This window comes from Lissotriton helveticus, chromosome 6 (genome assembly GCF_964261635.1).
Source record: "Lissotriton helveticus chromosome 6, aLisHel1.1, whole genome shotgun sequence".
Lineage (NCBI taxonomy): Eukaryota > Metazoa > Chordata > Amphibia > Caudata > Salamandridae > Lissotriton > Lissotriton helveticus.
This window is the reverse complement of record NC_136067.1, coordinates 1153319915-1153345685: the sequence shown is the minus strand read 5'-3', so window position 1 is coordinate 1153345685 and position 25771 is coordinate 1153319915. Positions and strand designations below refer to the sequence as shown.

The 25771-nt window shown below is 43.4% G+C and overlaps 1 protein-coding gene across 2 annotated transcripts in view; it reads left to right on the top strand.

The window, feature by feature from the left end:
• LYST (lysosomal trafficking regulator) overlaps positions 1-25771 on the top strand; it is a 3192287-nt gene that overhangs the window by 719847 nt on the left and 2446669 nt on the right. For both annotated transcript variants that reach the window (XM_078648813.1, XM_078648812.1), the window contains one exon: positions 6266-6439. In XM_078648813.1, the coding sequence (XP_078504939.1) occupies positions 6266-6439 (174 nt within the window). The remainder of the gene's footprint in view (positions 1-6265; positions 6440-25771) is intronic.

Here is a 25771-nt window from a genome sequence, read left to right as displayed (position 1 = left end):
GCGTAGCGTAGTGCTTCGCCCAGGGTTAGTACCAACCAGGGCTGCCCTTTGTCACCCCAACGTTTTGATGTGGCAGTCGAGCCTTTGGCTTGCTTTGCCAGGGCTGGTAACAATTATCTGGGCATAACTGTAGATGCCAAGACCCACCATATTGCGTTAAATGCAGATGGTTTCTTGATTTTCTTACACAACACAGCAGGGGCTCTGAAGGGCGCTTGAGGCCTCCAGAAGCAATTTGTCTCTCTCTCTGGACTGCGATATAACTTGTAGAAGTCTTGTTTATTCCCCACACTGGTCTCCATGGACCCCCCCGGAGAGATTGAGGGCATTGCAGTGGGAACCCTGTTGCTTGCCCTACCTCAAGGTACAGCTTTATCATGATCCTACTGACTTACTGGAGGGAATGTGGGGCAGGCCATTTGAGCGCTCCAGTTAAGCATTGAGTTTTGGAAAACACTTCCCCTATCGGTAGCGGGCCAGGTTGCATTACCCAAAATGATAGCCCTCCCCACCTACTATGTGTTTTTGTGGTACTGCTGGTTTGGATCCCTCAGGTGATATGCCGAGACATTGATACACTTATTACAGGTTTCATTTACGGTTCAGTCATCAAGCGAATAGCTCTGACCACATTACAGAGACCAGTGAGAGAAGGTGGTTGGCAGTTCCTCACTTTGAGACCTACTATTTGCGGCACAGCTCCAATGACTGACGTAGTGGCTGGCGGGCAGACTCCCACCCCGGGCGGGAAATGGGCCTTTTTGTGCCTGGCCTTCACAGTCTGACTAGAGTAGTTCTTAGACTCCATTACCCCAGTGCAGGCGACACCACAGAATTCCACTTGCTGTGACACTGTTAGACTAGAAGTCTGCAGAAGACGCGTGTGAGACTACTGTATTCCCCGATATACCGCTGGGATTCTTGAAGCACTCACACATTGAGGGGACTGGCGGGACCTAACAGAGTAAGTGACTGCAGATACAACAACGCTCGGGGACCATTTCGAAGCTGAGGTGCTCCTCCCGTTTGACGAGTTCCGCTTGAGACATGACCTGCCTCAGGGCCATTTCCTCCTCCATGGTGCGGTGACAACAGCAGTTTGTAGAAATTGGGGGATGGGTATGGCAGAACCCACCTCATGCTAGAAGTTGCCAATACCTGGTCACCTCTTTGGGCCCCTTTAAAGCTGTTACTTGCTTATACAAAACGATTAGGGGAGGGGGGGGACGTGCTACTACCCCTGGGCACCCTTAGAGCCCAATGGGAGGAAGACCTCGGGATCCCCATTCCAGAGGGGGATTGGGAGAACATTTTGGAATGGATACCCAAGGTACCTAGGAATGCCTGATTTAAACTTATCAGTCTTTAAGTTCTGTATACAGCGTACCTCACCCCCTGTAGAATAAATACATACTTTGCTGTTGAGGCGACTATGTGCCCGAGATGTGGGGAAGTAGGAGCTGAATTCCTACACATGTTTTGGGAATGCCCGAGGCTGGCAGACTACTGGGAAGAAATTGCAGGCTTTCTGGCAGAGGTCACTGAGAGGGAGGTCTCTTGCACCCCTGTGCACCGTCTCTTGAGCTGGTTCTCGCAAACTGCAAAAACTAAGGCTACAAGAAAGTTCTAGGACCTAGCCTTTAACATTGCAAAGAGGGAAATCAACAGGAACTGGACGGTCTTGAGGGCACCCCGGTAGCGATAGCAAAAAAGAAATTTGAAAAGGTAGGTGGGATACGACAACATAGTGCTGCTCCCAGAAACCAGGCGTGGTCAAGAGTCACTTGACATGACCACGGCCTGGGAGACATTAGTTGATGTCCTGAAGAATCCTGACCCGTCCTCACCTGAAGGGATGCCGGATACCCCTTGATAGGTAAACAGCTATTTTGGGGATGATAGGTAAACAGCTATTTTGGGGATACACCTCCCCAAAGGGGGTGCACAAGGGATGAATGAGGCATTCAGACCATATTGGGGTAGGAACAAAGAACTACATGGGCTAACTTACACAGAGTCACTGTCACTTAAGCTATCCACAGGATCAGTTTGGGCATGTCCGATTTGAGTTGAGGTGGTGGAAATGTTCCTGCGAAGTTGATAAAAAGCAGTTATTCTGACTTAGTTACCTGTTGAGGAGAGTGCGCACGTTGCATGTCATGACAGTGTGTTGTTCTTTATTGATGCACTTCAATATGTTCTGCTCTGGAACAAACAAACTAGAAGAGACAAGGGCAGGAACATGGATGGAAGGGGAGTGCCACCATTTGCACTGGGACAGGATATTATAAACACAGTGTTGTGTGCATTAGGACGATACCCTTGAATGTCTCTACTACTAATGTATGAAGATTAATGAACTGCACATTTGAAATGTAAATTGGCATAACATTGTGCCCGACAAATGGTGTTTGTATTGTTGGAACTGTAATAAAAACTTTGTTAAAAAAAAAGAGCTTCTAATAAAAAATCTTGGGAAATTGTTCATACATTTTGAAGAAACAATGAAAATTGAAGAAATGGTTTCAGAAGAAACAAACACATACAGACCCATGTCTCTACTGAATGTAGACTGCAAAATCTACACAAAAATGTTAGCTTAAGATTAAAAAACTTTGTTCCAACAGTAATACCCAGACATGATTTGTTAAAGGCAGACTTGCAGCAGACAGTCTAAAATTCTTATGTCATTTAATAGAAAGAGCAAGAACTCTCCCTCGATGGCCATGGTACTGGATGCAGAGATGGCCGTTGATAAGGTATCGTGGAGCTTGTTGCTCTCAGCATTGCGTAAACTTAATCAAGGAGAAAGATTTGAATTAATGGTCTACTCACAACCCTCAGCTCGCATTGGAGTCAATGAACATTTATGAGAGGAAATAATACTTTCACAAGGAACCGGACAAGGGTGCCCACTATCCTCTTGATTTTCACTAGTCATCGAACCCTTTCTAACTGCCCTAAGATTCAACACAAACATTAAAGGAATACCATTCTCAACCTCCATACATAATGTAGCTGCGTTTGCAGACAATGCAATGCTTTTACCTAAGAGGCCACAACTGTATTTCCAGAAATATGTACTACAAATAATCAATATGCTAATGTTTAAGGATACTCCTTAAATCTATACAACACTAAAGCCTTCTTCCTAAAAAACATATGCCTTCTGTCAATATTAGAAAACTCTGAACTTAAACGGCAATCTAAGCAGATCAAGTAAATTGGCATACAGTTAAAAAAAAAACCTAGAGGATACAAAACACCCCAAACAGACACTATACTTAAAAATCTAATCATTACATTGTCTTATGTCCTGTGCAGGTCCATTGTCTTTTTCCGTTTGTTAGCATGAGCATGTTACAGATTACCCTCATCTTTGCGCACGTTACTCTACAGACACATTTTGCTTTGTGCCACACTGTACTTTCAAACAGAACACGCTGTTGTTTTTGCATTCTGTTCTTTCCTGGGATTTAGTCTGAACATGTAAACAAGGTCGATCAACAATGACCCTTGTTGTTCTAGTCTGGTCAGGCCCTAGCACCTAGACAAAACATGCAAATGAGGTGTTGTTTGGGAACATGTACGTTTGTCATATAGGTATGCACAGATAGGTAACACACACTTGGAGAGAGACCTTTCCATGGAAAAGATTGTGACAGCACCTGAGATGTAAAACTTTCATCAGTGTATACTAAGGTTTGGGGTCTTCTGCGAACACCTAGATCTCCTGATATATAATAATTTTCCTTCTGTAGAAGGGAAGGGAGGTTAGGCTACACTGTCATATATAATGACAGCTACATTTATGAGTTACGGACTACTTGCTATGCTAACCGGATTTGTGATAGGCCTTTTCCTACTTGATGTGGCACGTATACTGCATACTAGAGCATGATAGTTAAAATAACACTTCAAAACTTTCCTCGTGTCTCTGTCAGAACTTAATGTGGACTAGTATGAGTGTGAGAGCAAAAGGATGTGTCCCGGAACCGTGATCCACATTGGGGAGTGTTGGGTTCTGGGGTGTCTAATCACTTGTTCCTCTGTGAGTGAGTAGGAGGGCAAATGAGACACTATAGCTAGTCGGTCCTGTGCTCATGGGTACTCAGGTGGTAGGATGACTCAGTCCCTGCCTACTACGGTCCTGTGATCCCAAACATATTTCTGTGACTCTGCAGAATCCCTGCAACATCATGGCCCACTAAATATATATGTTGGTGGGGTAGAATAGTGTATTGAAATGATGATTGCCTGTCAGATAGACTTTACCATGTTTCCTCTACAGTTATTGACCAACTTCTATAAATCCATAGACAACAAACTAATCTCTGAATTTATTTTGGAAACCAAAAAAGCCAGAATAATGCTTATAAACTTCAGACTTAAGAAAACACAAGGTGATGTTAATCTTTCAAACTTCTTTAATGATCAAATTGCCTTTCTGAGCAAACAGGCATTGTAGTAGACCAACAGAACTGATACACCTTATAGGCTCTAATTGAGAAACATCTTGTTGAACAATGCACACTAATTTCTATCATAACAATGAGGAAACTAAAGGTACCGCATGCATGCTACATAATCAAGGACTCAATCATGGCCCTAAAAACTTAAGATAAAAAAACTTGGTTACATGATCCAAGGCTCTGAACATACATTGGTAAGGAAACGCACACAAATTAAAATAGATGGAAGCCCTCTATGTGGGAAAAATTGGCTAAAAAACCATCCTCTTGATTAAAGATTTTGGCTTCCTAAATAATCTGTGACTCTTTGCAGACCAGCAACTTTCTCACAATCTACAAACTATGGATTTCTAAAATTTCCTGAAACTCAAACCTTAAAAAACTTAAAAAACACATATCATACCTCAGACATCCGCTAATTAAGCTTACCTCACAAAACATTCAACTGCAAAAATTTACAGAATCCTACATTGCAATAACTGCAATAAAAAATAATTTCCAGTATTCAAAGGAAATGAATTGATTCCTGTTGCACCTTAAACATGCAAATCTCCACAGGAAAAACATGGTCTGATTATATGGAGGCTCTCCACCAAAGTTCAAATATCACTTGCACTAATCAATGTAAACTATTGACACTACACAGATCATTTCTGGACAGCTGTGATTATCCAAAATAGGCCTGCTGGAATCAGACAAATGCTGTAACTGTACTAAATCAACACGTGCCATTGAGCACATGCTATTCTACTATTCTTTGTGTCTGTATAATGATTAAACTTTCTGTGCAGGAATAGAAAATGTCATTAATTACACCGTCCCCACAAAAATCTCTCTAAACCACATCATGGTAGCTCTAGGTCCTTGGATCATAACACCTTCACCAGACACTAAAGAACAGGATATCCTTATTTTTAGATCTACTAACAATAATAGGAATCGAGCTAGGAAACGTTACAATAATATCTCCTATCGCATATGGTGGACATAGATATGTTTTCGCAGAAGTTCAGACAACACTGTAAAATAAACATTTTACTTCAAATCCTCACGCAAATTATGGAGCAAGTCGCATTTATACATGCAGAATTGTAAACTAGCTTAAGACCGAAACAACCCCAGCTCTCACTATGCCTTTTGCGTTTTCATACAAATACAACTAGACAATTTGCTTAAGCAGACAGCGCCTGTTCACACCCACTGTCACTGAACCAGACACACTCAAACCAAGCTCTATACAACCAGCATAGTCACATGTTCATTCCCCCAACCTCCATACCTCCTCCTATTCCAACTCACTCTCTGTACTTTCCTCCTCCATTTTATTCCTCCTCCATTTTCTTCCTCCTGCTCATAACAACCAGCAATGCATGAACTACATTAATATCTACGAATTATACTAATATACCACCAAACTGCACAATGTATGGATTACATCATATCAGCTAAAAAAGGGATAATTAGGGATTAAAATAAATAGATAAAAATCCAGGCAGACCAAGAGGTGGAAATGGAGCACACTCAAAGGCTGGAAAGGACCAGGGGATCGAGAGGCCTTGGAAATGTGTAAAATGCCCTTTATTTCGAACGGAAACACTAAAGTTGTCACAATGTCTAGGATAAAAAAAAGTTAATATGCTCAGGTGAAAATAAAGAGAGGTTTAAAGAGGTGTTTCATATGTTTAGTGCATCTGAAACTTCTTACTGAATATTTTTTAACTATGTACAATATGTAAACATCTGCAGGATAAGTTGAAGATGAATGTTCCTTATTTTGTTTCATTATTTTGTAGAATGTGCATTGATTCCAACGATGATGTAAATGTTTGCGTGCTGGCACAGGCTACATCACCAGGAGATCTGTTTCTTCCAGACAAGTGGCAGCTTTTGACATTTACATATGTTCACAATCTGGAAGGCAAGAAGAACATGCATGGCAAACTCTCATTATGGGTCTCTGGTGAAAGGTACAGTCCAGTTTGGAAATTGTTTTCTTTTAAATTTTGTAGATGTACATGTTTCACCCAGTTAGTGTGTTTTCTCTGGTGATTGAGTGCAACTATGCTAATTAGCTTTTATTTCATGTACATGTTCCATTGTCAGTCTTACAGTATTTTACTAAAAAATATTAACCAGTTACCTTCTAATTCACTGACCACATATGAATGTATGCCGCTTCCCTTTGGATTTGTTCTCACTGTGCACAGTAGCAAAAACTATAATAGAACACCAACTCTGTCGGACTTTGAAACTGTTTAAGACAAGTTATTTTCTTGATAACTGAAGAGAACATGTAGTTACCATTAACCCTGGGTGTAGTTCGCGTAGTAGCGCTACGCGTAGCTATGCGAAGTGCACTTCGCACCACGCGAGCTACGAGAACTGCGTAGTGCACTGTGCAAAATGCTGTTCGCACTGATTGCACAGTGCCGGATGCTTGTCTGCACTGTGTAAATCGCATCTTGCACAGTGCAAGCGGTAGTTTTCTGCCGCTCGAGTAGATTTCTACTCGAGTGGCAGCTTTCTCAACGCGGACTGGTAGTTTCTCGTCACGAGCATACGCGACCACTCGCAATGAGAAACCTGACCTCCCCGCATTGAGAATCTTGCCACAAGGTTTGTTTTCCACGCTCGCGATCAGCAACTTGTTGTTGCTGATTGCGAACAAGGAAAAATTCTCGCCGGGATGTCATTTTGCTCGCTTGTGGTCGCCAACTTGACGTTGAGGACCACGAGCAAGCAAAAAATGACCGCTACGCTATGCGTGTTTGCACTGTGCTACATGGAATTCGTGTAGTGTGAAGTAGCGCAAACTACGCGAGCGTAGCATAGTGCTTCGCCCAAGCTTCGTTACCATCCTTCCACCAATTGCCTACGCATTATTCTACCTCTATTCACGTGTACGTCACATGGGCAGATGCCTATTTTCCCGCGCAAACTAGCTTTCCTAACAACATTGTTACAAAGAATCAGAGTTAAATATTGCTCAGGAAATTCCTACTCTCCTATAATCACCTCACTGTGTTGGTATAGCCAAGGCCCTGAGTCTCCCACTGCAGGCTTGTAACAAAGCCGAGGTCAAGCAGTTATTTCCCAGTAACACCGCAAGTCCGCTGAAAACAGATAAAGTAAACGATATAGCTCTGGTGCAAACTTGATAACCACTCTTGAATTACATTTCCTGAGATTCAAGAAACACCTGAAGACCACATTTTTCAGGAAAGCAATGTCAGATTTCAGATTGTGAACCAACTCTCATCTTCCTCAAAATGAACTCTCGGAAGTTCTCAGCTGCCTATGTACATCTCTGCATCTCTTTTTTAGGTGGACTTAACAGGTTTTGGTTCTGAGTATTTCTCCACTACAACGTTCTGTTAATTCACTAGGTGATGTTTGTTCTGATCATCTCATCTGTATGGATTTTCCTACATGTGACTTACTAAAGTCATTGTCAGCAACTTCTTTGCATCTCTTCTACCTCTTCAACTCTCTTCGGAGATCGCACAAGCAGTGTGGGTTCTATGTATAACTTATTTTGAGAAGACCATTCTTTTGTTATTTGTCATTAACTACATGTGGATGTTCACTTGCAAGGGTTTAAACTCCAGGTTATTTGCTACTCGTGGGTGATCAGATTCTTTGACATATGCCTGGAACACATGACAAGGTAACCTCTGACTAATAACAATATGTTCTTGTCTGATAGTGATCTCTGAAAGGGGCTCAGAAGGACCTGGCCAACCACTCACTATTTAAACTAATTCTGAAACCATCATGCCGTTAAGCAACTTGTTGGAAAATCAATGCACAACAAAGGTAGCTTTCTCTACATCCTTATTGCAAAACCCTGCTGTATGACAATTTGTGACTAATAACTGTTCATTCATTTGATCACCATGTTATCCAATTTAAACTCTTAAATATGCAGCCTAAACTTATTGCCCAACTATTGAGAAAGCCATCTTGGGCCATGCCCTTACAGACCCTGAAGGTGGATGATCTCCAAGAGAGGATTGGACTGAAATATAAACGTGCTTCCTCCAAACCTAATCTAGATGTCTCTTTTTATCAAATCTCCCTATTCCTACTGCAGTATAATGAAATTAAGCCAATCTGGCACTCTGTGAATACTTATTGAAAAAAGATCTCTTCATGACCTTTAAAGTTTTTAAAGGAAATGAAGGATACCTCCTTCAGCTTTCAAAAGCTACAAATTAAAATGGAATAGAATGGCTTATTAGAGAATAGTAGTCGAAGCAAAGGCAAATGTTTTTAGTCCGTGTATCCAGCATCACTATTACAAAGAGAACAAACACAATCTAACTTACTTTAAAGAAGCGTATAGATCTTTCTAAGAAAGACATTGACGTGCACAAACTCTCCATTTCTAAGGCAGACTAAGTACCTCCAATCTGAGCTGAAAACAATCAGTTTACACTTTGTGGTGTGTTCCAGGAAGACATGTGGCATCCTGGATCTCAAAAACTCCTTAACCTCCTCATTCACAGATTGAGCACCATTATCAAATGCCAAAAACTGAGGAACAACTTCATGAAGAAACACATCTTGTAGAAACTTGTTCACCACTTTAGCATCAAAATCGCTGAAACATATTTAACTTCCGGCCATTTACGATAAAAATCAACCAGAACTAAGGCAAAATGTGACTGACCAGGAAATGCATTGAAGGTTCCAACTACATCAATACCAACCTTTGTCAGGGCTATCAGGTCATGTAAAGGCAGAAGGCATAGGGTTAACGCAGTGTCCTGCAAATTATGGTTGAGGAAGAGGAATAGGACAAGCAGGCAGAGAACCATGCAGAAACCTAAGATGGCCGCAAAAGAAGCAAGGCTGGAGTCGCAAGTGAGCGCTCTAGCGCTGAAGGGCAATTATCTTGAACCAGGTGCTGAGTCCGCGCTATTGCGCACTTCACCTGAATCCGAGGAGGAATCTGACGTTCCAGAAAGCTCCTTGTGATGTCAGCTAGGGAAAAGGCGTCGCGCAAATAAACTTACTTTCGTGAGCAATTGGATTTCGGAACAACAGAAGACTCAAGTAAGCCCGTTCCGATTTTTTTTGTGTAATTGCGGAGCATGCACATGACGATAAGAGACAGTAGCCGGTCATGCGCGTGAAGTAGTGTTCGAGTCTCCAAGCAAGCTCATTAGGAGTGTTGAGGTACTGGGTTTTTAAGAACCGGTACAGAACCGGTAACCCAGCGGTGCCAGGGGATCAACACCCAGAGACCTCGGGTTCTCCTGAGTCAGACCTACAGAAACTTCAGAGTCTTCTAGGTGAAGTCAAAGATTAGTTTATTGGCTGCAACCAAGGTGACAGGGTCCTCGAAGTACAATTCGAGTATATTCAGGAGACTGCACACTTTCACGAAGTTAGGCTTCTCTTCTTATACACAATATTCAGCCTTGGGCAAAACATTCCTTGGATTCGTGGTATTTCATTTATGGTTACTGATTACAAAAAGAAAAGCAGAGTCATGATGACATGTACATATTTCACGTCGTGCTGCCCATAACAAATCATCCGGCAAGGCCCAACATTTCATCAGATATTGCTGGACCCCTAATAAAAACGGTCACCTCCCCATCATAAAGCAAGTGAAGAAAAGGAGTGGAGAAAGATGTGAGCGAGATATGGCAGGTATGCGCGCTGAAATGGTTTTATGGCTGGTTGGGCCTAGATGCTATCTTGCTCGGCCACTGGGAGGGAACTGACCTAACGAGTTCGGCCTGGGGCAATGGTTCTAACTTGTACTGGGGTCAGGAAGAAGTCGATTAAGGAGTATGTGTCCTTGTGGAATCAAATTCAACTGGATTAAGGCCTATGTAAAGGGCAACATGCAGCTAAGGGTTTAGAAGGTAAATGACGATTTCGAGGTGAAATCGTCACTCGAATATGCCGAAAATACATGTACTTGATGTACTCGTCATTCTCGGTCTTTTGATACCAAAATCGTCCTATTTCGACGAAGTTTTTATTCTCGGGTCCAGAACTATTATAAATCTAGATTTTTCAGAACCACAGACCCTCCTTTTGCCCTTACATAGGCAATTAATCTATCCTCATGTTAATCTGAGTCCAGATCTATATTCCTAAAGTCATTGAGATGTTGCTGCAACATCATTCTAGTGCTGAGCTCATGTCTTGACACAGGCTTCCTTACACATGATGTAACACAGAGGCCACATATTGCAGGAGCACACTGTATGCATAGACAGAACAGGAAAAGAATGGCTAAGACCATCCCAATGACCATCAGAATTTTCCATCCCCAGGCAGATATTAGTTCCCAGAACCATCCCATTAACGACCAATCTCCTTTATCCACATGAATAGATTCGGAAATCTTATGTAGTTTGGAGATGGCCCCGTACACTGTCGGAGCATTATCTGGAATAAAAATGCAACAACTGGACTGGATCAATTTGCATACTCCACCTCGGTCCGCAAGTATTACATCCAAAGCGACCCGGTTCTGAAGGGTCATCAGTCGATCCGACTGGAGCTCAGCAGTCAGGTTACTAAGGGCACCAGCAGTTTCAATCACGGTGGATTCAACTACCCTTGTCAATTGCCTTATGTTTCTGCTGTTAGCCATGGCTCCCCAGAACGGCAGGAAACCCATTGCAAAGTCACCAAATTCTTGACCTGTAGTGTCTTCTTTACTCAAAACACCTCTAACTACCCTTGTCCGATGGTAATCCGCCGCTGCTGTGTAGGTGGGAGGTAACGGGAATGAAACAAAACATGAGCCCGAGAAGTCAGGGGGCAACCATGTATAGGCTTTATCATGGCAGATGAAATAAGTACCCTTAGCGGCTAAAAAGGCAGGGGAAGTCTGAGATCCAAAAACATACGTTTCTGTACAGACACTCTTCCCTAGCTGAGCTCTGGGATTCCTGCCAATACCTTGCAGACACAGGTGACCTTGATGGGGTACGATCCAGATAGGGGACGATCTTTTGGCTTGCTGTTTCTCACTTAATGTAGTGCCATATCCGGTCACATTCCAACCTACATATGCAAGTATCTCATCATCCGGGGTATCTTCGTAAGAAGTTACTTCCTTGATCATGTCAACTATACCCTTGACTAGGGCGCTAGTCTTGAGGTTGTCTTTTACAGAACGTAGGGGTTTGATTTCTCGTGCATATATGAACATTGTCCTATATGCCCATACTGACCCATTGCGACTAAATGGCAGGACCAAATAGGGGATACCTCTATCCGTGGTGTGGGGCATGAGACCGCACACCCAACAGTTGGTTGTGTTCATTACAAGTTGGTGTTGGTGTAATAACTGAACGAAGGAGTTATTAATGAACTCTAATCTCCTATTTGATTCGTGGTCAGGCAAAGGGTGGAAAGAATGAGAGGAAACAGTAGGGGGAGGTATGGGTGATGTAGTGGGCGCAAATGTCACGTGAAAAGAGAATAAGACATAGCTTATCAAAAAGACCATTACGCTAAATAGCATAAAAATACACATTATTATAACGTTTTTCTTCGTCATTGTTTTCAAAAGTCTCTGCTTAAAGTTCATTTGTTTGGCAGGCCTCTCCACATCAGGAAACTCCATCCTCTCTAAGGTGCTGCCCGCGGCGGTAGGTTGTTTCTGCTAAAGGATGCTTCCGTCAGTCTAGGGCAGCTCCCTTGGACTAACCGGAACCAGCGACCTATCGTCGTCAGCTGCACCCAAAAGTCTTTAATCAACCGCGACCCTAGCAGCGGAACCCGGATGGCGGTTCAAAAAAAAACAAAAATAAGCAAGTTACCTAGATGGGAGAATCTGCACTTTCAAAAATAGTATTTGGGAAAAACGCATTTTTTATTAGTCCACAGGTTTTTCTCTCGGATCATAAAATAAATCACTTTTACTTTAGTCTGTTTTTCTTGGTCGTAAATTGTAGCGTCTTTTCCCGGGTACTGTCTGGTCCAGAAATAGTAGTTCAGGTTCCACAGAGTTCAATTGTTCTGGTGGTGGCACACTTTCTTGGAAAATGTTCTCACTCTTACAATCACGTTTAGCTTCTTTTACACGTTCATCAGTTGTGCGCTCTGAGTCAGTGCCTCCTTTCCGGACCCATTGGTCATGTGGCAGAGGGAAGGGTATCTTCTTACAATGGATCCCGTGGACCCAATTGGTCTTCCCCTCCACCCTAACGGTCGACCTTGTAGACAGGAGGACGAGGTGAGGCCCGGTCCATCTGGGCTGGTCGTTTCTTGTCCTCTGGAAGTTTCGGACAAGCACCCAGGAACCGGGGTCAATGGAGTGACCCGGTGTCTCAGAGACCGGAGGCAAGGTGTTGTGAACCTGTTGATATAAAACACGCAATTTAGCCGTCAATTCATACAAATAGTCAAGCAAAATGGGGTGTTGCAGCTCGCTAAACTTCGTGGGCCTAGGCACTCCCCATATGTTGGCTGGCCGACCAAAGATTACTTCATAGGGGCTGAGTTTCATTCGCGAATGCACAGTCATTCTGGTGGATAGGAGTGCTAAGGGTAGAGCGTCAGGCCATTTAAGACCTGTGCTCGCTTGGATTTTGGCCAATTTAAGTTTAAGCGTGCCATTGTAACATTCCACTAATCCAGCTGATTGGGGGTGATTTGCAGCGTGGAACTTCTGCCTAATGCCTAGCCCTTCACACACTCTTTTCATCACACAACCCACAAATTCACTTCCGTTGTCAGACCAGACCATTCTAGGCATTCCGAACCTGGGGAAGAACTCTTTCACAAGGGCTTTCGCTGTGGACAAGGCAGTATTGTCCCTTAGGGGATAGGCTTCTACCCATCTTGAGAAGGCACAAACAACCACGAGCACGTATTTTAAGTTGTTGCACCTCTCCATGTGTATGAAATCTAGCTGCAAAACCTCGAACGGATACGTAGGAGGTGCAAAATGACCAGCTGGAGTTGGGGTTCCCCTACCAGGATTGTGCTTCAGACATACCATGCAATTCTTGACAACATTCTCTGCACACTTGGAAATCCCTGAATTCTTCCACACTGGGGCCAACAACTCGCAAATCCCTTTCGCGCTGATATGGGCCATCCCATGAGCCATTGTAACCACTGCAGGCACATATGCATCGGGTAACAACCATCTCTGATGCTCTGTCAATTCAATCCAACAACCATTTGCATCCATTCTCCCTGTACTTTCTCTCCACATGCTTAACTCTTTCTCCGTGGCCTCAGCTTGGATGGACTTCACACTTTCTATCGTGTCTTCACATATTCCAACATCACCAGTCCATCTTTCTGGGCTCGCAACATACATTCGGCTCATCATATTCTTTGCAGTGTCCTTAGCAGTTTCATCAGCGAATGCATTTCCACGACCAACATCATCAGTCACTTTCTTGTGTGCACTACATTTCACGATCGCTACTTTCAGGGGCAACGTCAGTGATTCAAGAAGCTCATTCACCAACTGACCATGCTGAATCTTGGCTCCATGCGAAGTCAGGAACCCACGTTCTCTCCACAATCGTCCAAAACTGTGAGCCACTCCAAAAGCATACTGGCTGTCGGTATAGACAGTCACTTTCATTCCTTTAGATAACACACATGCTCTCGTCAGTGCCACGAGTTCAGCGGCTTGAGCTGAACCATGTGGTATTCGCGCAGTTTCAATGATTGTGTGCAAAGTTGTGACAGCATATGCTGTAGTCACGTTACCATTTGGGAGTTTAAAGCAGGAACCATCCACCCACAATGTACCATCACATTCAGCAAGAGGAGTGTCGAATAAATCAACTCTCCCTTTCGTCTCTTCCTCTGTTCTGAGGAAACAATTGTGCTGTTCTGAAGCATCCGATTCCTCTGTAATTGGTAACAATGTGGCTATGTTGAAGGTACTGCACCTTTTTATGTGCACATGGCTTGCTAGTAGCGTCAATTCATAACTGGACAGTCGAGCACTAGTTAAGTGCTGTCTTGGTCCTATTTAATAACGTGTCTACTGCATGCGGGACCATCACGATTAGTGTATTATTCATTACTAGACCTGCAGACTGTCGAATAGAAACAGCTGCTGCTGCTGTGGCCCTTAAACAACTTGGCAATGCTCGTGCTACCGGATCCAAAGTTGACGAAAAATAGGCGCATGGCCGCTGTCTATCTCCGTATAACTGAGTCAGTACAGACAATGCACAGCCCTCCTTCTCGTGGACGTATAATGTGAAAGGCTTACTGTAGTTGGGGTTGCCTAACACAGGGGCCGAACATAATGCTGTGCGTAATTCGAGAAAACTTTTCTGACACTCATCAGACCAAGGGATGGGATTGGGTGTATTTGTAAACGTTAGTGCCAATAAGGGTTTGGCTAATAACGAAAAATTTGGAATCCACTGTCTACAGTACGATGTGATGCCCAAGAAAGCGCGTACTTCTCTCTGCGTTCTTGGCACATTCAATTTCGCTATTGCCTGAATTCTTTCTGGGGTCAGTTTCCTTCCCTCCTTCGATAAGAGATGACCTAAGTAGGTCACTTCTTGTCGGCAATATTGGAGCTTGGAAAGTGACACCTTGTGATGCAGATCACATAGATGACGCAGTAATGTCAACATGGCCATTTTACATATTTTCTCAGTATCCGCAGCGATGAGCAAATCGTCCACGTACTGTACGAGAGTGGCACCTTTGGGCAAAACCATTGTGTCAAGCTGACATTTCAGAGCTTGACTATATATTGAGGGGCTTTCACAGTAGCCTTGAGGAGCGCGTTTAAAGCGGAAACTGCGACCTCCTAAACTAAAGGAAAAAATATCCCTGCTTTCCTCAGCAATCGGGATACTGAAGAAAGCATTCTTCAGATCAATCACCGAAAACCAGGATGCAGATGCTGGAATCATAGTCAATAATGTTGTAATGTCGGGGACAACTGGGAATTGTGGCACCACTATCTTATTTACTTCCCTAAGATCAATCACAAATCTATACACAGGTGGCTGAGAAGGGTCAGTTTGTTTTAAAACAGGCAGAACAGGACTATTGCAAACATTGCCTCGTGTTTCTTCAATTACGTCTTTTTCAATCAACTCGCAAACAATCGCTAGCAAAGCTTTTTCGCCCTCATTGGATATCCTGTATTGGGGAATTCGTGGCATTTTGACATTCGGCTTCAATGTTACAACATACGGTGGAATTTCTAAAAGACCTACATCATTCGGACCAGTAGCCCAAAGAATATCTGGAAGAAGTGCCAATTCTGCTGGAAGTGTATTTCTCGACAAATACATGGGAGAAACCACTTTCTTACCTAAAGTAAGTTGTACTCCTGAGGGAGAACAGTACAAAGTCGCATATAATCTTTTTAGCAAATCTAATCCTAGCAGATTTTCACCACAACCTGTTGTCAAAATAAGTGGTGCTTCGAATTCACAAGGACCAACAGAAAGAGATAAAGGGTCAGAAATTGGATTTCTAACCGGGGCGCCAGAAAAACCTACGGAAACGTTCATTTCGCCAGACAAAGGTGCGCCAGGGAGTTTGGAGTGCATAATAGAACTCTTTGTAGCACCAGTATCCAACAGAAAAGGTTCTGACACACCCGATGTGATCACCTCAACGTAAGGTCCACTCTGATCTACTGGAACTGAAACGACTCCCTCTCTTCGTCTATGGCTGTCCTAGCAATCCTCATTTTCCCACTGCTCATTTTCTGTGTAATACTCGTCAACGTAGTATTGAGCTGTCCTGTCAGATACGTTATTTTGCTGGTCAAACCTGTTCATGGAGTTTTGTGGTGGAAGGGGACGTGCGTCCTGAGGGGCGTTTCCACGCCCTCTACCTCTAGGCGCTTGCTGACTACCACGACCTCTTACGCCAGAAATTCCATTTGCACGTTGTGGTAGGGCAGGACAGTCATATTTGTAATGACCCTCTTGTTTGCAGTATAGACACTGGTTGGGACCTACGCGGTTTTGATTGTAATCGAATCTTTGCAAGTTTCTCTGAGGCTGCTGAAAAGTGTTCTGGTAATGATTCGGACCATTATTATTTTTATTACCACCACCACGTGGCGGATAGGCTTGCTGTAGCAAAACCTTCGTTTTGAGTTCTCTAGTTTTCTTCTCTACTTTATCTTTCTCATCTTTGTCCCTATTCTCGTAGTACTGTGCGGTAGCTAATATCTGGGCTGAAGATGAGACTGCCCAAGAACTTTCCGAATCTTTTAATTTCCTACACAAATCTGGAAGTAGATTGTGCACAAATTTATCGACAAACAATCTCTGACCACCTTCTGTGGTCATATCTTGACCGCTATGGTCAATGAATGTTTCTTCAAATCTGGTGAAGAAATCTGACACAGTTTCTTCTTTCTTTTGCTTGCATGCAGATAACTTATCCCAATTTACGCGTATTGCAGGCATTATCGTTTTCATGTAATCTACTATTCTACCAGGTAGTTCCGCTATCAAAGGCTCAGGCTTGGCACCACCAACTTGTCGTGCGTCTGCAGTAGTAATATTAGCCCACGTGTCACCTAATTCCTGGTCATGATCTACATGACGAATTTTTCCCCATAACGGCTGTGGAACAACGTTCCCGAATAACATATCGATATCGGCCAAATTCATTATACATGACCCAGCAGTTTGCGACAATTCTTTATAGTACCCTGCAGGATTTTTACGCGGATCTGGTAGTGTTTGTTTGAGTGCTAAAACTTCAGCTCGCTTCCATGGGACATATACCCATACGCGGTGAAAGTGCGGCAGGACAGGTGGGACAGCTGTCGCGTCACCCTCTCTCCATTGTGGGGGAACTTCTCTCATAGGGTATTGTCGTGCCTTTTTTCTACCAGATGCACTAGATTCCGGTGTTGACCCAGAACTGCTTCCCTTACTTCGATATGAAAATAGCATCTCAACTGCTTTTTCCACATCGGGACCTACAATCATACCCTCTCCAAATTTAAATCGTACACGACACATCTCTTGTGGGATGCATTCTTGATCATTGTCTTCTAAATCTTCGCCAAGAAAGACGCACATCTGTTCGAACACATATCTCTGTGTCGCTGCTTCCCATTGGTGGAAGACTTCCATGACAGACTGTACATCATATTTTGCAGTGTCCAGGACCCATTTCCGAGCTACACTATTCAGGGAATCTCTCTCTTGATAATCAGGCAGTTGACTTCGCAACTGTCTTCTTCCTATGTTAGGGGTCGTAGCAGGCGACCCAAAAAGAGGTAAAAGAAGATTAGTAACAGTGCTGGCCATTTTCTGCCGAATGGAAGGTGAAACTGAAGGACAAGCAGATGAAAAAACGGGGTGAGGTAAGGCGGGGGTAGAGATGGCAGAAGAGGTATCAGGAATAATGGATGTGGTACTAGGCAAAATCATAGAGGGGGCATTAGGAGATGTAGAAAACACTGTAGGCAAAATCGTAGAAAACACAGGTGAAACAGAAGTGGTCGGTGGGCCTGGAGGAGGCTGCACCGAAGAAGTAGGAGCCAGCTGAAGAGCAGCTGGTGGGTGCTGTGGAAGAGCCAGAGGCGCAGCTTGTGCAACTAAAGGTTGCGGGGGTGCTGTGGCATTCTGCGCATAGGGGGGTGGTGAAGTTAATAATTGCGACATTAATTGGTCTTTTTCACGCTCTTTTGCTGTCCCTTGCTGAAGAGACGGCAAAACTGGATAACATTTATCTATTGCCATTTTACGTTGCCTGTGCAACTGCTCATTTATCTGCTCTTCCTCATTATCTTTAAACTGCACGGCAGCTTGCATTACTGAAAGTCCCCCTTCACTCTTATTTTTCTTAGCTAATTTAATTTCTTTTTGTTTGGCTTCTTTGCGCCATAAGCGGAAAGAGTCAAACATCGCCGGCCGGGCTTTCTTTTTGAAGAGTTTAACTTTAAGGTTGTCTAAGATTTCAGAATCAAAGCTACCATATTGGGGCCATTTTAAAACACCATCTTTCCTAGTGTATTTAATCCATACCTCGTTGTAAACGATGGGGCCTACCCCATGTTTAGCGTATAGCTCGTAAGTCGGAGTTCCAACTGGAGGAACCGGACATGAGTCCTCCAATCGGGAGTCCCTATTGTTACTACCAAGACAAAACCAATTCCCGAGTCTAAGACTAGGCATCCTCGCTCTCTAGTCTAGTTCCAAAACTTCAAAGGATTTATCGATTACGATATTTCTCGTGAAAACACGAGTCCTTCGGTTATGGTGCTTGCAAGAACCAATAAAAACCTTATGTATCTCCAAGATACCACAAAGTAAGTCCAACTAAGGACTGGGAGACGCTCCACTTATACTTAACTGAAAATATCGATGGCTTCACCAGAAGACTCGTCTCAGCGTTTCGCTCTACCAAAAATTTCAAGGGGCCAACATCAGGGCGATAGCCAGGGCAGCAGTCCTTGTAGCCGTCGGGAAGCGGGGAACCTCGCAGTAAAGACCTTCGGACCACGTCGACATGCAGGGGTCGATGAGGTGGTGGGCCCTCCTCCGGAATTTTCACACGAAGCTCCTCACGATCTTCAGGCTGATTGGTACCACTGGAATCGCCCCACGTTGGGCGCCAACTGAGGTACTGGGTTTTTAAGAACCGGTACAGAACCGGTAACCCAGCGGTGCCAGGGGATCAACACCCAGAGACCTCGGGTTCTCCTGAGTCAAACCTACAGAAACTTCAGAGTCTTCTAGGTGAAGTCAAAGATTAGTTTATTGGCTGCAACCAAGGTGACAGGGTCCTCGAAGTACAATTCGAGTATATTCAGGAGACTGCACACTTTCACGAAGTTAGGCTTCTCTTCTTATACACAATATTCAGCCTTGGGCAAAACATTCCTTGGATTCGTGGTATTTCATTTATGGTTACTGATTACAAAAAGAAAAGCAGAGTCATGATGACATGTACATATTTCACGTCGTGCTGCCCATAACAAATCATCCGGCAAGGCCCAACATTTCATCAGATATCGCTGGACCCCTAATAAAAACGGTCACCTCCCCATCATAAAGCAAGTGAAGAAAAGGAGTGGAGAAAGATGTGAGCGAGATATGGCAGGTGTGCGCGCTGAAATGGTTTTATGGCTGGTTGGGCCTAGATGCTATCTTGCTCAGCCACTGGGAGGGAACTGACCTAACGAGTTCGGCCTGGGGCAATGGTTCTAACTTGTACTGGGGTCAGGAAGAAGTCGATTAAGGAGTATGTGTCCTTGTGGAATCAAATTCAACTGGATTAAGGCCTATGTAAAGGGCAACATGCAGCTAAGGGTTTAGAAGGTAAATGTCGATTTCGAGGTGAAATCGTCACTCGAATATGCCGAAAATACATGTACTTGATGTACTCGTCATTCTCGGTCTTTTGATACCAAAATCGTCCTATTTCGACGAAGTTTTTATTCTCCGGTCCATAACTATTATAAATCTAGATTTTTCAGAACCACAGAGTGCGTGGAGAAGTGTTTTCGGGCATTCTCACAGGAAGAGTTGCGAAGACTAGACTTGGAAATTCGAAGCATGCTCATTAGGAGAAAATATACCAAATTAGTGTTTGAAGTTCCGGGCACGCTCAGTAGCAGCGAAAGCTACAAGTGTAGAGGAGTTATCTAGAGTTTGTTCGCAGCACCTAAGTTAATAAGAAGTAAAGGAACACTGGGAGGATAAACAGTTACAGGACAGAATTAATTTCAAATATCTTTTGTAAACAAGTTACCAGACGAGTTAGTTTATTAGTGTCATTAACCCATAGAGTGAAGTAACTCTTAGGATAAGACCTTAAAAGTCCAAAGAACACATAGTATTTAGGAAGAAAAAGGAGAATCAGATTTTGGTGAAGCTGAAGAGAGTATATTTTACACTTACCTTACTGAATCCACACTTGGGCAACTGCAGCTGGAAGTGGGTGAGCAAGACCTGAAATACATAAAACAAACATAATTAGGAAGAAACAATATATATATATCAGGATTAATAAACCTATATTTTTAGTTCTAGCACTGCAGGAAACAAGTTTTAACATACAGAAGAGAAGCAAAGGTCACAACAGTATTGGGTAGGTACGCAGAGAGTTAGGAGACACAGATTTTAAGTGGTAGAAGGGCATAAGTGATAATTGTGTATTCCTTTTCAGCTGAATGTAAGCTAGTTGCATAAGAAGAAAGAAAAGACGACGTCTGAAGCTGAAGAAAGAATACGACGCTGTGTGGCAGTCTCTTCTCTATCCAATCCTCTTTCCCCCCTCTGGCCTCGTTTGCATTCAGACTATAAGAATCTGATGCGGGGAGGCTTGGGTGGGGCATTGGGAACTTGCGGCATTCGGCTCCTGTGCATTAGAAGGAAGAGCATCAACTCCTTGACAGAGTTAAGTGCCCATGTATTAATTAGCACCTGAGCAGAATGGCGGAAGGTTTGGATCTGAAGAAATTAGGGGAAATCCTAGAAGGAATTCAAAGAGAATTAATCTCAGTAAGAGAAGAGAATAGGGAGTTAAGAAAAGAAACTACAGATTTGACCCTAAAAATAAGCAAGTAGTACAAGTTAGAAATATTCAGCATTCCCAGAAGGCAATTCAAGTGAAGCATCTGCCTCACAACTCAAAATCACGACTCAAGTTATCCATTCCCTGTCCCCAGTAATTCCCTTGGCACCACCTGAGCGATTCGGTGGAGATCCTCAGAAGGCTCAAGTATTTTTGACTCAATACACATTACATTTTATGTGCCGGCCAGCAGTTTTCCCTGATGCGCAGTCTCGAGTGGCATTCATCTTGTCTTATTTAAGTGGAGATGCAGCTTCTTGTTCCATGTCCATGGTAACTAGAAATGATCCAATCTTGTATGATTTAGATGAATTTAAGAAATAATTTCTTCGAATTTTTGACCGGCGAAGTGTCTCACAAGCAACGGACAACGAGCTACTGGAGATATAACAAGGATATCACGATCTAGTGGCTTATCTGGCACAGTTTAACAAGTTGGTTGTGGAAACAGAATGGCCAGAGAACTAACGAGCAGCAGTGTTTTATCGAGGCTTAAAAGATGAATTAAAGGATGCTTTGGCACAAGTACCCAACAGGCCAACTGAGATTTCAGCCTTAATAGATTGGGTTCTGGAAATCGACTTTCGCCAGAGCGAGAGAAGAGACGAGCGAAAGAGGGAGTTCCGTCCTAGTGTGGCACGATTTGATCGAACAAGAACCAAAGTTAACAAGGAAAATGACTCCACTCGTGGTCCAGAACCAATGCAAATTGGAACAGTGCGAGAACCCCTCACCAAGGAAGAAAAAGAGAGACGGAGGGCCAACAAACAGTGCCTTTATTGTGGAGGAAATGGTCACTTTGTTCGAAATTGTCTTAAAAAAAACCAAAGCAGACGCCGGCGGAAAACGCCACGCACCACTAGTAAGCAGAGTTGGACTGGTGGGTGCCGATACTAAGACAGCTCCAGATTTACACACCTTGGCTAATGCACTGCAGTCAGCGGCCCCGCATCTGGTAATGATGATGACTATGCGTTTTCTAAAGAAAACTTTAAAACAAATAACAGTGATGGTAGACTCCGGAGCAACGGGGAATTTTTGCAATCTAAAGTTTGCGGAGAAGATCGAATTGTGGGCAATCAGAAATGAAAAGAGTGAAGCTGTTCGAGCAGTTGATGGAACAAACCTTTCATCTGGACCCATCGTAAGCCATACAGAACCAGTGGAGTTGGAGTCAGAAGAAGGACATATGGAAACCCTGCAATTCAATCTTATTGATGCTCCGCAGTTTCAATTAATATTAGGGTTAGCCTGGTTAACTGAGCATAATCCAACCATTGACTGGGGAGCTCGAACAATAACCCTGAATTCAGAATATTGTAAGGAAAATTGTCATCGAGAATGTAAAAGAGATTCCGAGAAAACCCCAGCCTATCACTTGAGCGAAAGAGAAGCCACAATTTCTGTGATAAACACCACCAGCTTACCGGAAAAGTACAAGGAATATCAAGATGTCGTTAGTGAGGCAGAAGCGGAAAGACTTCCCCCCACACCGAGAATTTGATTGTAAGATCGATTTGGAACCAGGAGCGAATCTTCCATGTAGCAGGATCTATGCGCTGACTGTACGAGAAGATGAACATCTGAAGAAATACTTGCAAAAGTATCTTGACAATGGATTCATAAGACCGTCCCAGTCTCCAGTCTCTTCTCCATTATTTTTTATTCCGAAGAAGGATGGAGAATTGAGAACTTGCATAGACTATAGAGCAATTAATTGGATTACAATCAAAAAACGATATCCATTGCCCATGATATCTGTGTTGTTGGACCAGGTCAAAGATGCAAGAGTCTATACTAAGCTGGATCTAAGAGGGGCATATCATCTGGTGAGAATACGAGAAGAGGATGAATGGAAAACAGCGTTCCGAACCAAACATGGGCTTTTTGAATAGCAAGTCATGCCCTCTGGTTTATGCAATGCTCCTGCGGCCTTTCAGCATTTCATTAATTATGTGCTGAAAGAGTTCATTGACCGAAATGCAATAGTCTACATAGATGACATACTCATTTACTCAGATACAGTGTAAGAACACGAGGAACATGTGAGGCAGGTTCTACAAAAACTACGGGAAAATAATCTATTTGTCAAGTTAGAGAAATGTGCCTTTAATGTTTCGTCAGCGGAATTTCTCGGATTTGTGTTGAAGCCGAGCGGGGTAACCATGGACGATAAGAAGATAAGAGCTGTAATAGATTGGGAATCACCTAAGTCAGTGAAGGAAATCCAAAGTTTCATAGGTTTCGCACACTTCTAAAGGAGGTTCATACAAGACTTCTCCCTGAAATTAATTCCCTTGACCAGGTTGTTAAAGAAAGGACTCAAGTTCGAGTAGACCGAGGAGGCTGAGGAGGCATTTGTGCAACTAAAGAGAGATTTCACCTCAGCGCCCATGTTATTACATCCAGATCCATCAGAACCGTTTGATGTGGAAACCGATGCTTCTGATTTGGCACTGGGAGGTGTACTGTCTCAAAGGCATAAGATTACAGGACAATTGCATCCAGTGGCCTTCCGTTCAAGAACAGCTGCATAAGTGAACTATACTAATACGGAGCAAGAGTTACTAGCCATTAAAGATGCCTTCAAAGGGTGGGGACACTATTTGATGGGAGCTAGGCATGTGGTCACAGTGTATACAGATCACAGGAATCTGAAATTTTTGAAGTCAGCTCGAACATTAACGCCGAGACAGCTATGTTGGTCCTTGTACTTTGCAGATTACGATTTTGTCATAACATATCGACCAGGATCACAAACTGGCAAGGCTGATGCGCTGTCTAGACTGGGTACAGAAGGAGTGCAGGGAGATATTGAAAATCAGACAATCATACCAGTTGACAAGGTAATTGGAGCTGTGTTACAGGAAAATCGAGAATCGAGTAACCAGGAATAGTTAACCCCAGCAGAAAAGGAGAAATGGTTACAAGGAGACCCGAGAAGAGAGGTTCGAGAAGGATTAATGTATCATGATGGAGCCTTATTTTTACCCACGTCAGAAATGCGATTGAACGCCTTGAAGGAAAGTCACGACAGTATCTTGGCGGGACATAAAGGAGACTGAAGAGTTGGTGAGACGACGTTTCTGGTGGCCAGACATGATCAAGGATATACGCAAATATGTAACCACTTGTGAGATCTGCGCTAGGGGAAAATCTGAGCGACAGGCACCAAAAGGGTTATTGCAACTTTGACCAAATCTACCCAGTCCATGGCATACGGTAACATTAGACCTAATAGTGGCTTTCCCTTCGAGTAAGGGTTTTGATACTATACTGGTGTGTGTGGATGCCTTTACTAAAATGGCGCATTCTGTACCCTTAAAAGGAGTCCCCACAGCAAAGACTTTGGCTTGCACCTTTAGTCAAGTCATAGTTTGAGCTCATGGAATTCCCAAAGTTTTAATTTCAGATAGGGGCTCCCAGTTTTTATCTCATTTTTGGAAGGCTTTCACTAAAAAATTGAACATCGACACGAGGTACTCCACCAGTTATCACCCAGAGTCAGATGGTCAAACAGAGCGAACAAATCAGGAGTTAGAGCAGTATCTGAGATTGTGTTTATTAGATCAAGATGGAGATTGGCCAGATTATTTATGGGCTGCAGAGTTTGCACACAACAATGCAAAAAATGTATCCACTGGCTACACTCCTTTCTTCTTAAATACAGGGAGACATCCTCACCAATCATTAAGTTTTCAGGAGGTAGATGTTCCAGCAGTCACCGATTTGGTAGAACACATGACATGGGTACATAGATTAGCTACAGAAAATTTAACTAAGGCCAAAGAGAGCTACACATTCTTTGCTGATAAAAAGAGACGAAAGGAGCCAGAGTTGAGAGAAAGAGATAAGGTTTGGCTGAACACCAAGAATCTAAGGTTGAAGGGAGTCTGGAAGTTACAGCAGAGGTTCGTAGGTCCTTATCTAATAGAGAAAAAATTAAGTACAGTTAATTATCAAATTGCCACAAGGATTACACGTCCATCCTGTATTTGTTTCTTTGTTAAAGAAGGTGCCAAATGATTTACAAATGAGCAAACCCCCAAAACCTATTCAAACTGAGAAAGGTGAAGAGTTTGAGGTGCAGCAGGTGTTGGATGCTAGAGTACGGAAGGGAAAGTTGTACTAGCTGCTAGATTGGAAGGGTTACGGACTAGAAGAAAGATCATGGGAGTTAGCCACAGATGTACATGCCCCTAGGCTAATCCAAGAGTTTTATCGGAGATTTCCACATAAGCCCAAGCAGAGAGGAAGTAATTTGGGGAAGGGTACTGTCAGGGCTATCAGGTCATGTAAGGGCAGAAGGCATAGGGTTAACGCAGTGTCCTGCAAATTATGGTTGAGGAAGAGGAATAGGACAAGCAGGCAGAGAACAATGCAGAAACCTAAGATGGCCGCAAAAGAAGCAAGGCTGGAGTCGCAAGTGAGCGCTCTAGCGCTGAAGGGCAATTATCTTGAACCAGATGCTGAGTCCGCGCTATTGCGCACTTCACCTGTATCCGAGGGGGAATCGGACGTTCCAGAAAGCTCGTCGTGAAGTCAGCTAGGGAAAAGGCGTTGCGCAAATAAAATAAACTTACTTTTGTGAGCAATTGGGTTTCGGAACAACAGAAGACTCAAGTAAGCCCGTTCCGATTTTTTTTTTGTGTAATTGCGAAGCATGCGCATGACGATAAGAGACAGTAGCCGGTCATGCGCATGAAGTAGTGTTCGAGTCTCCAAGCAAGCTCATTAGGAGTGTGCGTGGAGAAGTGTTTTCAGGC